At 42.3% G+C, this 17146-nt stretch overlaps 1 protein-coding gene and 1 pseudogene across 1 annotated transcript; both read right to left on the reverse strand.

Moving 5' to 3' along the window:
* Window positions 1-1548: 1548 nt before the first annotated feature.
* On the reverse strand, window positions 1549-2449 carry LOC115687673 (disease resistance protein RPS5-like; annotated as a pseudogene).
* Window positions 2450-12555: 10106 nt separating this feature from the next.
* On the reverse strand, window positions 12556-13717 carry LOC130139817 (disease resistance protein RFL1-like). The gene has a single exon (XM_056317534.1). The coding sequence runs from the start codon at window positions 13715-13717 to the stop codon at window positions 12803-12805; it is 915 nt and encodes a 304-aa protein (XP_056173509.1). The 3' UTR covers window positions 12556-12802.
* Between the last annotated feature and the right edge of the window lie 3429 nt (window positions 13718-17146).

Consider the following 17146-nt stretch of genomic DNA (forward strand, 5'->3'; position numbering starts at 1 on the left):
ACAGAGAGAAAAGTTATTCGGCGCATCCACAAACTTTCAAGCTAAGCCCAGTCAATGCAAATGCCATCAAGAAAGCACCTCCCCCCCCCCATAAAAACAAAAAGGTAGAAAGAAACCCTTTAGTCCAGATGTCCTCGTTCAAACATCTAACTAGTCAAAATGCTGCGATGATAGGGAGAGGAAGAAAATGAAAACCAAAGTTTCTTTGGTTATGCGTGACGTTAAATGGGAATGATGCAAAGAGAGTTTATTCATATTTACAGATTTATTTATTCACAATTAAATTAGGGGGAAAATCTCCTTATGTCATTTGTTAAAATATATCTCGAGTTTGAGCCTGATAGATGAAACCCTACCCAAAATAAATTAAAGGAAAATCTGGAAGTTGAATATCTGTAGATGTCTACCGTGGAAATCTATATTTCCTGTTCAATTTTGGAGTGCAAAGCCATGTTGGAATTCTAATAGTGAAAAATAGACTTCAAAAAGGAAAGTGGATATTTGGATTTCAAGTTGCTGATTTGTTGAGTCCAACAAAGTTTCAGTAGATTACGGAAATCAATTTCCGTATAAACGTTGGTCAACAAAATAGGAAAGTGGACTTGGTTTCCTTCTCTAACTCAACATGTGTCAATAAAGGAAATAACAGAAGTCCAACTTTTAGTGGGACTTGGCAGAGGGCAGCATATATTGACTAATATATATATGCACATAATACAAGCCAGGGGATGCTTCTTCACGTAGACTTGAAGTGCCGAAGTCTTGTTGCGCTATTGTTGATGAAGAAGACTTCTTGAAGCGCCTCTGGCTTGCGAGTGCTTGGTGTGCCAAGACGTGCAGAGGGAATTCGTGAATTACATTCATGAAGTTAGTGTTGAAGCCGATTAAATTCTTGTGGTAAGAATTTGTGTATAATTCCTTCGCGAGATTGAGAGATTATTTCATGAGGAATTGTGGGACTAAACAATGCGTGAATTATTAAGTGTAATTGGGGCTTGGAAAACACTTAGAGTGTTTGAGTGATTCGAGTATGGTTGTAATCTCCGTTGTATCGCTTGATCTATAGTGGAATTCTGTGCTGCTCTCCCCGTGGACGTAGGTCACTACGACCAAACTATGTAAATCTGGTGTCCGATTTATTTTCTTATTTTGTCAATTTTATTGTTCGATTGCTTGACTTCCGCAACATTATTATTTACAAAACAGGATTGAAGAAAAAATATGGAGAATATCCGGACATGCCAAAGCGAAGAGGGATCGCAGATGATTGTGCCCCTCTAACATCCTAGTGAAATTCATCATCGAACTCAGATAGAATTGCCTCAAATTCTTCAATGCCGTCGTCGGACGGAATTGCCTCAAATTCATCAACGCCCTCCGAAGGAAATGTCTCAAAGGGAATCGCCTCAAATTCATTAACGTCCTCAGACAGTAACTTCAAATTCTTCAACGCCCTAAGACAGAATTGCCTCTCTAACGTCCCAGTCATATTCATCAACGCCCAGTGACCCACACCACCCTCTTCCAACTCCCCCAAATGGTAGTTTCTCAAGTTTGACACTTCTTCCAACCTTTGAGGCAACTCTCCTGGAAGAGTTGCCACATGGACAAGCTTGTGGCAATTCATTTGCACGCACACATCGCTGAATCTTGACGTCACGATCAATTTACATCCATTTCTTTCTAGGGGTATCCCCACTTCTTTCAGAGAGTAATAATGCCAAACGTCATCTAAGATGGGGAGGAGTTTCCTACCCTGCAATGCCTCCTTCAGCCTTGCGCCCCAGTAAACACCGCTCACCTCCTTCAAATCTAGTTTGAGATAGTTCGCAATATCAGTTTGTATCATATTAACAGTGCCTTCTTGAGATCCAGTGACCAAACAAGCACCATCAAACCTGGTACAATCTTGCACCATTTGATCATGTCTATGCTTCGCGAGAAAGGTTTTGCCCACTCCGCCCTGTCCCCAAACACCCACACGGAGCTCCTCTTCGTTCATCAAGCAATCCCTGATCTCATCCCTTTTGGTTTGAGAAGCTTCTCCCACTAGCTCACCTGGTTGCAGTTCATAGCCTCAGGCCGGTTTCACATCCAGCATGAGACCGTTATCGAATCTTCCCTTCTCGTGCAATTTTTCCACTTGAGCTGCAAGGCCACGCACATGATTCTCCAACACGAGACGAGAAAAGAAATGCCCCTCTTTAACATTTCGTCCCAACTAGTGGACTCGATCCTCTAGCGATCCTACGCTCTGCATCTACAAGTCAACTTCTTTCTTCCTTTTCTTTCCCGGTCTCCTCTCTTCCTGCTCTAGTTCGAAACTTATGTCTGCTTTCCTGGCTGACACCATTCGCATATTCGCTTTGATTCCACTGGTCTCGCTGACCTTTCCAACAACACCGTAGATGGCATCTTTGGCGAATTCCACAAGTTTGGTGACATCCATTGCAACACTGCTGAGAGCATTAGGATAAAAATGAAGTCAAATTTCCAGGTATAAAACTTTTTAGCTTTCAGCATTTATTTATTGACTTTGATCCAATGATCGAGAGTACCTCAGTATTTCCGAGTGGCGATTGTTAATTAGGATTCGAGGTGCAAGACAAGAATGAAAATGGAAGGAATCTAGAGAAAGAAAAGAAGCACACAGCCTTGATTTGGGTTGTCTTGGTTGAATTTTGCTATTGGAGATGGTGCCCGGGAATCAAAACGACAACTTAATTCGCTTTTGACGCTGCTATGATTTGAGGCAAAGAAGCAATAGGCAAGAGTTGGAACGTACGTCCCAAGGATATGATCTTCCTTCGTTGAGAAATTCCATGAGCTACCGCGAATCACCCTAACCCTGGTAAGGTGCAGATCGAAACTTGGGTGGGTGACTCCACATGCAATAGTCTTCATGCGGTGGTATGAATTACGTTGTGCCATAATCCACGCCTACCAAAGTAATCTTTTTGAGATCAGTTTTCAAAGGAAAACACGAAAAATTATTCTCAAAATTAACTTATAGATTGAAAACAAGGTATTATTTGATATAAGAAAATCGCATAACGCTTTTGGCATAGTTCGGGGCAACGGAGCCATTCGAAATCAATTGCTTTATTCTCCATTAAACATCATCTCACTAGCTATTGAATCAATTATACAAGCAATTCGAGATAGTTCGAGTGTGTCAAGGACAATTACAAAGGAGGTCATCAACACAAAAAAAGAAGAAGAAAAAACATAGAAAAACAGGCCTATAGAGAGTGAGAAATGCTATGGCTTCGCATGGCAACCATTCTGTGCTCGGGAACAGATTCTGATCAGAAATGATTCTTTTTGATTCTGTGCCCGGGAACTGATTCTGAGCATTTGAAGGCGTTTGGTAACGGCCCAAAATTTCTATTCCTGAAATAGTAAAAGAACAGAAATGCGTTTGGTAACGGCATAAAATTTCTTTCTATTAATAATATTTTAATAACATTTTAAATATTTTAATATTTCTTTCTTTTGTTTTTTTGTTCTCCTCCTTCTTGGCCATGGCCGGTAAAATATTTTTTAATTAATAATTTTTATTGAAAATATTTTTTTCTTTTTTTTTCGCCATGGCCTGGTCGCTGGCAATGGCTAGTAAAATATTTTTATTGAAATTATTATTTTTATTTTTTTTCCATGGCTTGGTCGCTGGCCATGGCCGGTAAGATATTTTTTTATAAATAATTTTTTTATTAATAATATTTTAATAAAAATATTTTTATTGAAAATATTTTTTTTATTTTTTTCGCCATGGCCTGGTCGCTGGCCATGGCCGGTAAAATTTTTTTATTAATAATATTTTTTTATTAAAATATTTTAATCTCGCTAGATACGGCGAGGGTGGCCCTCGCACCGGATATTAGAAGCTATATTAAAAACCAAGAAAAAGAAGAAGAAAAAAAACTGATTCTCATTTTTGTTCCCAGAATCAAGAAGCTACTTTTTTTTTATTCTTGATTTTGCTCCAAAACTGATTCTGGGCACAAATTTGCAAGAATTTGTGCCCAGAATCAAAAAATTAAACAAACGGATTTTTATTTCCAAACTGATTCTGGGAACAAAAGAACAGAATCAAATACTATTTGGCAAGTTGCCATGCGCAGCCTATATGTACCGAGAAAAAAGTACTAAATTTTGTCTGCCAAATGAAATGACAGCTTACCAGTAATAGTTACATGGAGAGCGCAGGGATTTAGGAAAAAAAAAACAGAGAGCTCCAACTTTTCACTAATCTAAAGCAGTCCCACCTGGTAAAAACTTGTTGATAATTCTTCAAATAAAATACCGCAAGCAGAGATTAATTCAGGAATGATATTAAGAGACAACATCGGGGAGAGTAAAGGAAGGAATGGCTGCTACAGAGAAGCCAAAGTCGAGGAATATGGTGAAGTGAATAGAAGCAAAAGTCTTGGGGCATGCGGTCTACAGGGGACATACCACCTTGGAAGATGGTTTTAGTAAATTTAAAATTATTAAGCCCTCTTTATCTCTTCGGCTTCGTCATCAGGTATTCAAGTTGCATCAGCTTACCTTGCATTATGGTCCGAGTTAGACAAACGATAGAGTTATCATCAACAGTCGTGCTTACACCCTTCTCGGAAGATAGCCAATATCTTGGGGTCACATTGGAGGCAATTTTTTCCCCCCAAAAAGGTCACTTTCATGTCAAAAGTAATCTACGTTATGGAAGGTTACTGCCACCGGCTTAAATTGATTCTTTGTTCACAACTGAAGTTTTCCTCTTCTAACTCTTCCAATGTCACTGCGAGTGCATGTCAAAAATTCTGATTTCTCGAAGCTGCGGTATTTCTTCTAGGGTCACTTTACGAGATAGAGCATTCTATGTTTCTTTAGTCATTTCCCCTTTTGGTGTTTGCAGGCTGCCCCAGATGCAGTATTTAGCACTGCGGTTACCTCTTCAAAACCTGGAGATGCATTTGATACTAATCGGGTTAAATGTGTTGTGGATAATAGTGGCTATGCTATTTACTTCTCTAGCGGACTAAATCCAGATAACGAGTAAGTTTAATTTTATCCCGGACGTGCGTCCGCGCCTCGGTCCTTGGACATGCGCAGAGAAGGGGGAGCCTCTCTTGTCCCACATCGCTTAGGGGGGAGTCATGGACTGGCTTCTAAGGTTCGAGATTCTCTATCTGTACATACGCGTTCTGAGCCTATGGGTGAAGGAAACAAAACCTTGAGGGAGGCAGCGGGGAGCTGCGGCTGCGATACATTCATGCCAGTGAAGCGTATTTACCAATAGAGGACAATATATTGGCTTGGGAGAGGGATGGTGATGCGTTCGCGCCTCTGCCCCTGCAATATGCGTTTTCTGGGTGAAGTCCAGAGGAACAAAACCATGAGGGCCCAGTGGAGCCCAAAGTGGACAATATGTGTACATTGGCGAACCCGAGGCGTTACAGGTGGTATCAGAGCCGACTCCTGATCGCGTGTGGGGTCACAGCGAGGGCACTGTGCCAGTAAGAGGTGGAGAGTGTGATGGCCCAGGCAGTGGTGCGCAGGGAGGAGGGATAGCGGTGCATCCACACCTCGGTCCTCGGACGTGCGCAGGAAAGAGGGGAGTCTCTCTTTTCCCACATCGCCTAAGGGGGAGTCCTGGACTAGTTGATAAGGCTTGGGGTTCTCTACTCTGTGTAACGCGTTTTAAAGCCGTGAGAGTCAATGGGCCCAAAGCGTATAATATTACACAATATAGACTCGGGGTGTTACAGTAATCACCCTTATGCTCTACTATGATTGTGTGTAGATATTTTGCACTCATCACTCTATTTCTTGGAATTATGTGTATATATAATAGTTTGTCACGAATGAAACAGGTCTTGAATTGTCACACCCCCAACTCTACTAGTACAGGGGCAATGACACAGTCATCCTTCCATCCAAAGGACACAGCCTCAAATATAACTATCATCAACCTGTTATCAAAATATATATACTTACATATATTTGATGAGAGAGTCATTTGGTTATAGTATTGGAGTTTCTATAAATTATCAAAAGAATAGGTACATTTGAAACTAACAACTAACTTAGAAGTTCGCCATAGCCATATTATAACTCATATCCAAAAAAATCCCACTATCAAAATGTCTTCCTGATAATGTAAAGGTTCTCATCTTACTTGCAGCTAGGTGCAAAACCTGAAAAACAAGTAAAACGAATAGAATGAGCAACCATTGTTTAATGAGTAGTACGTTTCTTTTAAGCCGATCGAACATTTACTATGAATCTTTATAAATTAATATCAAATCCAAAATACGATATACGTAAAATATAAAAAGTGGATGATATCTTTTCACCAAAACTTTTTATGTATAAGATCAATCAACAATATCAACTCAACAATAACAAATCAGCCATCAACGGTGTATTCCAATGATCAATTCCAATCAAATCAAATGTCAATAGTCCATTTCATCGATTAATCTAATGCTCAACATCTAACTATGGTCTCAATTAACACCTATGATAAAGGTGACCAACTTTCCTCCTTTGGCTAGGTCTCCAACTATATTAGCCGGTGATTCGGTCTAGAAGAACGTCCTGACAAGTAGAGGTGATTGGTTCCCGGTCCGGTCCGGTGGTTCCAAGGTGGAACTGGGAACCGGACTGGTTGGTCCTAGGACCGGGAATCGGACCAGACCGGGCCAATGGAACTGGTCACTTAGGGTTTAGTTTTTTTTTTTTGGTCAAACACTTAAGGTTTAGTTCACATTTTATTAATTTTTGTCAATGAAGTTTACTCAGGGTTTAATTCATATTTTACTAAATTTTATCACTAAATTTTTGTCAATGAAGTTCACTTAAAGTTTAGTTCAAATTTTACTAATTTTTTTGAAAAAAAATTAAAATATATATTGTCTGTCCGGTCCGGTCCGGTTCCCCCTTGGAACTGGGAACCGGACCCCCCGGACACCGGTTCCACTTTTAGAAACCAAGAACTGGACCGATACTCCCGGGAACTGGACCAAATTGGCCGATCCAGTCTGGTCCGGGCGGTCCGTTTTGCACACCCCTACTAACAAGTATGCATACTTACAACTCTCAATGAGTTCTAATCATAGCAACATGAGCATAATCCACTAACAAAATTCTCCAATAAACCACAATCAAATTTACAATCCATTTAAAAACTCAAGTTCAATAACCAAATCATATCACTTTTCACGATTTAATTTATCAAACATAGATACAACATTTCATAAATCATATTCAAAGTCAAGAACTTTTCATGTTTCTTTCATAAAAAGTTTTGCAAACCATTTACGAACAATCAACTCAAACTGTAATCAAAAGATATCTTGCCATTTCAAATAGACAATGCAGTTGTAAATGCTCGATCCATATGCAACAAAAAATGTGATTTCTTTACTCATAATATAATTAATTCATATCGCTTTCAATGAGTTTACAAATTCGAATAAGAGATAATACCGCTCACCTGGAAAAGCTTGAAACCAACTTACGAAGGTTACTCGAGCCGATGCATTTGTATTCCTATCAATTACTCGAAAAACAATATCAAAATCCGAGTAATACACTATTCTAACGAACAACTCGACTTAACTACACTTATTCATTGATCAATCAACACCTAAGCGCCAATGAAGAAACTCGTTTACAACGAATGGTCATCTGTCCTTTACGCATATTGTCCATTACGCGTAACTCGCACACAAAATTTCATAATTTTGTTCTAATCAAACCATACTTCAAAATTGATTTTCGTCAAATCCTACAACTCTACAATGCCCTAAACTATCATTTCCATATAAATCCACAGCTTAATAACTTCTCAATCGAGCATCGCAATTCAAAATTGACAAAACTTCGAATTAATGACCTAATTTCGAAAATTATTTCGATCAAATGAATAATGGGCTTGAATACTTAGCAGGGCGTTGCAAAACAAAGTTGATTCAGCTTGTCGGGATGACCGAAACGTGTACGCACAAAAATTTCTCCCTCTTTTCTTCGTTTCTGCTTTCCTTGTTTTTAACAATCTTCTCTCTCTTCCTTTCTTCTCATTATATGCTTTGCTCATTTATTCACTTGCGTGCAAGCTGAATGACAAGAAAACACTTAGAATGGGCTTAAGTGACTTGGAGTTGGGCCCTTTGTTTTCTTATCTTTCTTTTATAAGCCCAAATCTTACATTTGAGGAGAACAGGTGTTCAACGGGGGCTTTAATGTATCTTTGTTTCTGATCTGTCACAGTGATATGATTCAAAGTTTTTAAAGATATATCCAGAGCTCCAGCCTACCCCACTCCAGCTTGAGGAAGATCTAGAACAGCTTATAATTGTTGAGAATGGTTATAAAATCTAGGTACCCTAGACTTTTTACTTTCTCTTTTTATCAGTAGTAAATCCTCAAGCTGCTTGGAGGATACAAAAAAGGGGGTAAGAACAGCATTGGTGCCAAAACTTGTGTACGGAGGCCACTTTGGTGCCAAAAGTTCCATTTGGATCACTTTAGTGCCAAAAAATTTGAAAAACAATCTTTTAAGTGCCAACTCCGATCTGATTGGTCGGAAATCTGACATGGCAATTTTTTATTAGTATTTAAAGCCGACGTGGCTCGCCGGAGATACAGTGAGCACGCACAGTCAGCATTTTTTATTTTAAATAACTTTTTTTCTTTTTTCCTTTTTATTTCTTTTCTTTCTTTTTTCCTTCTTTTCTTTTTTCTTTTCTTTCTTCTCCCTTTGGTCACCGCCGGTGACCGGAGGCCGGCCGCCTGGCCTCGCCCGGACGAGGCCGCCGCCGCCCGCCACAGGCGAGGCCCGGCAGACCCTCGCCTGGGCGACGGCGGGCAAGCCCCGGCGAGGTCGGCCTCACCTCGCATGGGTGAGGGCGAGCCCCGGCAAGGGCTTCCCTCGCCAGATCCGGCGAGGCCGGCCGTCGCCGGCCACGGCGGCCCCGCCGGACGTCGCCGGGAAGACGACCCCGCCGGGCCGCCGTGGCCTGGGCGACGGCCGGCCTCGCCCGGATCGGCGAGGAGCCCTTGCCGGGGCTCGCCCTCGGCCATGCGAGGCGAGGCCGACCTCGCCAGGGCTTGCCCGCCGTCGCCCAAGCAAGGGTCGGTCGGGCCTCGCTCGGACGAGGCCGCCGCCGCCGCTCGCCACGAGGCGAGGCCCGGCCACGGCCGGCCTCGCCCAGATCTGGCGAGGAGCCCTCGCCGGGGCTCGCCCTCGCCCATGCGAGGCGAGGCCGACCTCGCCGGGGCTTGCCCGCCGTTGCCCAAGCGAGGGTCGGTCGGGCCTCGCCTGTGGCGGGCGGCGGCGGCCTCGTCCGGGCGAGGCCAGGCGGCCGGTGACCAAAAGGAGAAAAAAGAAAAGAAAAAAAGAGAAGAAGAAAAAAAAGAAAAAAATTCAGAAAAGTATTTAAAAAATCGAAATATATACGTGGAAATGCCACGTAGATTAATTTTTAAAAAAAATCCAACTAAGATTAAAAATTTAATTATAAATGCCACGTATTAATTTGGCCGGAATTTCTCGCCGTTGACACCAAAGTGATCATTTTTCTTCCGATTTGGCACTAAAGTGATCCAAATGAAACTTTTGGCACCAAAGTGGCCTCCGTACACAAGTTTTGGCACCAATGATGTTCTTCCCCCTACAAAAAAGTAAACTTTTGGTAGTTATGAAGATGATGTAACAAATTGGCAATTTTTTTTCTTTTTTTTGTGGCCAAAATAAAAACTTATCAGCCAACAATGTTCAATGTCATCTTATTAGTTAAGAGCACTTGGTGCAAATTCTCAATTTTTGAGGATTTTCTCATGTAAATTGAGGCTAAAATGAGGAAGTAGATCTCATATCATGTTGGGGAAATCATCTTCAAGATAAATACTTGCTAAACTTTCAATCACTTCTTTTCTTGACTCTTCAGGATGCTTTCATCCGACAAAAAACTCTGTCTACTAACATTACTAAATCTCAGACGGGTCACGAATGGAACACAAAGTAAGCCGTTTCTTTTTCTGGCATTCTGATTGCACGGCTCATTTTCTTTTTACTTATGCAGGTGATAAAGGTTGATCACGAGGCTCATTGTGTTGACACTCCAGAAGATGTTGATAAAATAGAATCGTTTATGCATGAAAGGAACTTGTCCCAAGTGTATGGGATTTTCTTGTTTTTTTTTTTTGGCTTCGGTTAATATGTACTTGTAAGCTACTGATCAGACTTCATCTTGCTCAAAGTTTGATAGCCTTGCTCGGCTCGAGGATGAGAGAATTCGGGAGACACGGAGCACTGATTTTGTGTCATGCTTTGCTTCGTAAGGTAATGTTGAGTTATCTACTCGTCCAGATTCTCTATAATATGCAGGGCTTACAAACATATTGTGGCATATGGTAATACCTTATGATAGTGTGACAACCCGGTCCGATGAGAGCGGGGAGTGATCGTCGGGGTCCGAGGACTTGAACAAGGAGCGGCTCCTGGCAGGCTTCTAGGATGGCGAAGGGGGCACGTCTCTCCTGTCCCACATCGCTTGAGGGGGGAGTCCTGGGTAACTTATAAAGGCTTGGGAAGCCTTAACTTGCAAGAGGCCTTTTCTGGGGGTAGTATGGGCTGCCATCGGAGGAACAAAACCGTGAGGACTTAGTGTCCAAAGCAGACAATATCTTGCGAGTTGGACCCAGGTCGTTACAGGTGGTATCAGAGCCGACTCCCGATCGCGTGTGGGGCCACAGCGAGGACGTTGTGCTCGAAGGGGGGGGAGAGTGTGACAACCCGGTCCGATGAGGGCGGGGAGTGGTCATCGGGATCCGAGGACCTGGACAAGGAATGGCTCCTGGCAGGGTTATAGGATGGCGAAGGGGGCATGTCTCTCCTGTCCCACATCGCTTGAGGGCGGAGTCCTGGGTAACTTATAAAGGCTTGGGAAGCCTTAATTTGCAAGAGGCCTTTTCTGGGGGTAGTATGGGCCGCCTTCGGAGGAACAAAACCGTGAGGACTTAGTGTCCAAAGCAGACAATATCTTGCGAGTGGGACCCAGGTCGTTACAGATAGTAGGTTCTGGTTCTGGGCAGCGCATGGAGTTGAGATAAGTGCTAATGTATGTGGGAACATTGAGGAACATAGTCAAACCTTGGGCTCCTTTTAAGGAAATGATTGTAGATTGGAAAATGATTGGTTCTCCGAGTATAGAAGGGTGAATTCCAAAAAAAAAATCCCAACTTTAGGTCAAGTCCCAAATCTACCCCGAACTTTTTTTTGTCTCAGAAAAAACCCCAAACTTTAGGTTAAGTCTCAAATCTGCTCCAAACTTTTTTTTGTTTCAGAAAAAACCTCAAACTTTATCTTATGTCCCAAATCTGCCCCAAATTTTGTTTTGTGTAAAACAATCAGCAAATTTTATTTATTTTAAAAAATATACTCCCGTTATCTAGTCCCAACTTGACGTGGCACTTCGACGTCCATAACAAATCCACGTCAGCAAAGTAATAGGGCAATAGGTACAGGCTGACGTCCCATTTCTACTTCGATAACATATCCAACCCAATATAAATTGTTGACCGACCTAGGATACGAAAGTTACGGACGTTAACAAATCCACTCCAAAGAAAAATTAATATAAAAAAAACCCAATTTTTAGGTTGAGTCCAGATTTGCCTCGAACTTTTCTTTGTAAAAAAAAAAGCCTCATTATTTTGTTAATGTGGATTTGTTATCGACGTAGAAGTGCCACGTCAAGTTGAGACTAGATCAAGAGAGTATATTTTGAAAATAAATTAAATTTTGATAATTTTTTTTACACAAAACAAAATTTGGGGCAGATTTGGGACATGAATTAAAGTTTGGGATTTTTTCTAAGACAAAAAAAAGTTTGGGGCATATTTGGGATTGGACCTATAGTTCGAGGTTTTTTTTTAGATAAAAAAAAGTTCGGGACATATTTGTGACTTGACCTAAAGTTTGGAGTTTTTTAGGGAATTAGGCCAATATAGAATAATGCTTCCCAATTAGACTCTAAAAATCACCCCATTGTTGTTGTTAATTACGTGGATGCCATTACGTGGTCTTCGGTTGATACTCTTGTAGATTATGTGCAAAACCCTTTTTTTTTTCGGCTTCAGTTCTGGAAGAGTTTTATCATAAGTAGACATAGGGAGGAGGAGCGTGCATCCTTCACCGTTGCCGTTATTAAATATGAAGAAGTCGTAATTATTTCGTTCGAAAATATGCTTTCACTTCTCCGTGAGATGGGGTAGGATGAGGCGAGCAGAGGGCTGTGAGAGGACGAGAGTTGAAAGCAGTCATTTCATTATTGCATTCAGTTCTTACTCCGGAAGTCAGGAAAAAGGGCGGTTAGTAAATAAATGAAGAGGGGTTAATTTCAAGTGCACCCGAACTTGTAATTAACATTTGAGGAGTTTCGCGATAAGTTTGAAAGAGCACTTGGGCTGAACATAAACAAAAAGCACACGCATTTGAACATGAGCAGGCAGACTGAAAAGTTATACGGTGCATACACAATTCAGACATCAAGCTTGTCAAATTGCTGCAATGAATCAGAAATGAAAAGAATGAAAATTAAAATTTCGTCTATCATGGGTTATGTTAAATGGAAATGATGAAGAGAGGTGCTTCTAAAATCCTCTCTAACTTGGGGACATCTGCAAATCCCGAGTTGCTCAATGGAATCACAGATGATCTTACCCCTCTAACATCCCAGTCAAATTCATCAACGCTCTCAGACCCACACCTTCCCTCTTCCAACTTCCCCGACCCCTCTATTTCTAGTTTTTACACTTCTTCTTCCAACCCTTGAGGTATCTTCTGGGGAAGAGTTGCTACATGGACAAGCTTGTGGCAATTCATTAGCTCGCACACATCCCTAGATCGTGACGTCACAATCAATTTGCATCCATTTCTTTCTAGGGCCATCCCCACTTCTTCCAAAGAGTAATATTTCTCAACATCATCCAAGATAAAGAGGAATCTCCTACCCTGCAATGCCTCCTTCAGTCTCGCGCCCCAGTAAACACGGCTCACCTCCATCAAATCTAGTTTGAGATACTTCGCAATATCGGTTTGTATCGTACCAACAGTGCCTTCTCGCGATACAGTGACCAAACAAGCACCAACGAACCTTGGACTATCTCGCACTATTTGATCATGTATATGCTTCGCGAGAAAGGTTTTGCCCACTACCGCCTGTCCCCAAACACCCACTTGGAGCACCTCTTCGTTTATTAAGAAATCCCAGATCTCATCCCTTTTTCTTTGAGAAGCTTGTCCCACTAGTTCACTAGGTTGCAGTTCATAGCCTCGGGCCGGTTTCACATCCAGCGTGAGACCGTTATCAAATCGACCCATCTCACGCAATTTGTCCACTTCAGTCGCAAGGGCACTGACCTGATCCGCCAACATGAGACGAGAAAAGAAATGCCTCTCTTTAACTTTTCGTCCTAACTCGGGGACTTGTTCCTCCCGCGATCCTACACTTTGCATCCACAAGTCAACTTCTCTCTTCCTTTTCTTTCCTGGTCTCCTCTCTTCCTGCTCTAGTTCCAAAGTTATGTCAGCCTTCTTGGCTGACAGCAGTCCCATACTCATTTCCAGAGCATCCATCTTCGCTTCGACTCCACTGACGTTGCTGACCTTTTGAACAACACCGAAGACATTGTTGGCGATTCCCACAATTTTGTTCACATCCATTGTCAGACTGTTGAGAGCATTAGAGGAAAGATGTTGTAGATTAGTATTCCAGGTAAAAAACTTGTTAGCTTTCAGCATTTATATTTGACTTTTATCCGATAATTGAGTACTTCAGTATTCCAGAGTGTTAATTGTTAATTCGTACTCGAGGTGCAGGACAAGAATGGAATGGAAGGACTCTAGATACAGAAAAGAAGCATACAGCCATGATTTGGGTTGTCTTGGTGGAATTTGCTATGGGAAAACCTGCGGGGAATAAAACGATAACTTAATTTGCTTTTGACGCTGCAATAATTTGAAGCAAAGAAGCAATTGGCAAGAGTTGGAACGTCCCAAGGATATGCTCTTCCTTCGTTGGGAAATTCCAAGCCCATGAGCTACCCCGAATCACCCTGACCCTGGTAAGGTGCAAATCGAAACTTGGGTGGCTGCCTCCACGTGCAATAGTCTTTTGGTGCGTTGGGAGAGCTTTCAGATAATGCAAGTCATTCTCCCAAAGTCCTTTCCCTCAAAGTTTATTTGCTCAGGGAAAGGTTTAAAGAGAGGGTGGGGTCACCGGGCGAGCCTTGGTGAGGCAACCAGCGGCGGCGACCAGGCTAGCATCGACCAGGCAACCAGAGGCAACCAGAGCTGAGCTTCGCACGAGGTCGACCAAGCAACCAGCGGCGACCAGGCGAGCCTCACTCGAGCATCGACCAGGCGACCAGTTGCAACCAGAGGTGAGCCTCGGTGAGCTTCGTGCAAGCGTCGACCAGGCAACCAGCAGAAACCGGGCGAGCCTTGGGGAGCCTCGCGTTAGCGTCGACCAGGTGACCAGAGGCAAACCAGAGGTGAGCTTCGCACGAGCATCGACCAGGCAGCCAGCAGAGAGCCTCGTGCGAGCGTCGATTGGGTGATCAGAGGCAACCAGAGAGGCGAGCATTGGCAAGCTTTGCGCAAGCGTCGATCAGGCGACCAGAGTCGAGCTTTGCACGAGTGTCGACCAGTCGGCGAGCCTCGTGTGAACGTCGACCAGGCAACCGGAGGTGACCATAGGCGAGGATCAGCGAGGTGACGCCGAGATCGAACGACCTCAGGCGAGCTAGATTGGACCCTCCCATGACCCTCGGCAACCCTCCTTGCACCACTCTCGGCGACTAGTGCTAGAGCGAGAAGAAGAATGACAATCGAAGGGATTGATGGCTGTTTAAGTTTCAGAGAATTTGAGATATGAAGAAGACGACGAAGACGAAGATGGAAGCGAGAGGCACAGTTTCGTATGAGCCGAAATGAAAGAGACGCAAACAGGGGTGGAGATTTTCGGGAGGGAAGGCCTTATGGGCTACTGGGGGCAACGTGCAGACCGTGGTTGTAAAATATGGGTTAAAAAAAAAAGGAAAATGGTTGAAAAGTCAAAAGAAGCAACAGTGATGCTCGGCTCGTTTTAAGAAGCCAAGAGCACGAACAGAAACAGAAGAAAAGAGAGGAAAAGAGGAGAAATGAGAGGAAAGGAAAGACGAAGAAGAAAAAGAAAAAAGAGAAGAGGGCTTTGCACCGTGGGGGTCTCGCTAAGCCGATTCGACTTCGTAACGCGACGCTCCGTAAGTATTCGCACCCCTCGTTCAATTAATCTGAATATTTTTCGGGTTAGGGCTCGTAATTCGGAGTTATGTGTTATTCGAGTGGCGAAGTCAGATTTTTGAGTCGTAGAGCTGCGTATTTTTATAGAATTGGTAGTTTATGGTATTGCGGAGCCGTGAGATTTTACAGAATCTGATTTGGACATACTATTTGCCGGATATGAATTTTTGAAGTTGAACGCGCGCAGTGAACAGTGCACGACCAGCGGCTTTTAGGCCGATTTTCGTTGGTTTTCAGCTCGATTTTGGGGCTACCAAGTTGGGGTTCCTGTAGTGTTCCGAATGAGCTTTCTTTTGACTATCAACTTGCTTGGATTGGAGTTTAGTGGAGCAAGTTATGGCGCAATAAAGTTTTGCGCTTAGGCTTCGCATTGTGGACGATTTTGGATAATCGCTTTAGACGAGCGATTTGAGGGCGTCTTTTAGTGGTTATATTAGCGTCTAAGCCTAGTTTAGCCGAGTCGTAGTTGAAGTAACATTTTACTTGGTTTTGATACCGTTTTTCGATTTATTGTTAGGTATTCGAGTGCGTCGGCTCGAGAAATCGCCGTAGGTTAGTTTTTCGGCTTTTCAAGGTGAGTGGTACTATTTTTTCTTTGAATTTGTAAGCTCATGTTTAGAAAATGAGATGTTATAGATATGTTATCATATAATAAATGACATTTTATTTGCATAAAACTAGATCGAGCATTTACTGTCATTTTGTGTATTTGAAATAGAAGATTCTTTTTTGTTTCGGTTTGAACTTATGGAATGTAAAGGGATTTGTGAAACCTTTTGTGAAAGACTTATGAGGAGTTTTTGAGTTTGAATGTGATTTTTGAAGGGTTATATATCCGTTTGCGAAATGATTTCTGAATATTGGTGTTTTTTTTATTGTGGATTGGATTTGCTGGTATGGGAGGATGTGGATTTTGATGCTTAGTGTCTTTTTGAACCCAATGAGGGGTTATGAGTATGCACATACTAGTCTAGGATATCCTTGTGGGCGGAGCCACCAGCTTATAGTAGGTGGAAACCTTGCCAAGGGGGGAATCTTGGTCGTCTTTCACGGGGTGTTATCTGTGATCATAGTTAGATTTCTGAGCATGAGATTGGCTAATGGAATGGACCATTAGCGTGTGCTTTTTGATGAGATTGACCAATGGAATGGACCATTGGCATGTGCTTTTTGACGAGATTGGCCAATGGATTTGACCATTGGTTTCTTCTTTGATATTATTAATTGGAATGAGTTTTCCTATTGTGAAAATGTGATATTTAAAGTAGCATATAACGTATTTTGAACCTGGAGTTTGTTATATGTTGGGTTAATTGAGCTTTCGTTTGATCTTATAACTGTGTGCATAGTGGGTGCTCGATCTACTTAGAAGAAATGTATTACTCACTGAGCTGTGATAGCTCATTCCTTTCATCTTACTTGTTTTTCAGGTTCTTCACCGAGCCGCAAGTAGAGTGTGAGAGTTTCGATATCGGGGTGGACATTTTGATAGTTGGGACTTTTTGGTACGAGTTATGCATAGATGTGGAACTTAATGTATTAGCTTGTTTCTGGTTATGTACTTAGCTTTTTAATGGATTGTAGTTAACTCTGATATTGTAACCAAATAAACTCTATATCATGTATATATGTGGATGCATATATTATGATATTAGATGAGTTTTGGTTATGTTTAGGCCGCGTTCTTTGGTGAAAGGATGGCGTGTCATGCCCTTGTTCTTGTTGAGTTTGGGGTGTGACAGTGGTGGTATGAATTATGTTGTGCCATAATCCACACGTACCAAAGTAATCCTTGAGATCAGTTTTCAC

This window comes from Syzygium oleosum, unplaced genomic scaffold (genome assembly GCF_021117445.2).
Source record: "Syzygium oleosum isolate NSW1041296 unplaced genomic scaffold, Sole_v2.1 Sole_v2.13, whole genome shotgun sequence".
Taxonomy (NCBI): Eukaryota; Viridiplantae; Streptophyta; class Magnoliopsida; order Myrtales; family Myrtaceae; genus Syzygium; species Syzygium oleosum.

Bases quoted from the DNA above. Each gene is read 5' to 3' on its own strand.
- LOC130139817 (XM_056317534.1), bottom strand. From the start codon at position 13,717: ATGGATGTGAACAAAATTGTGGGAATCGCCAACAATGTCTTCGGTGTT.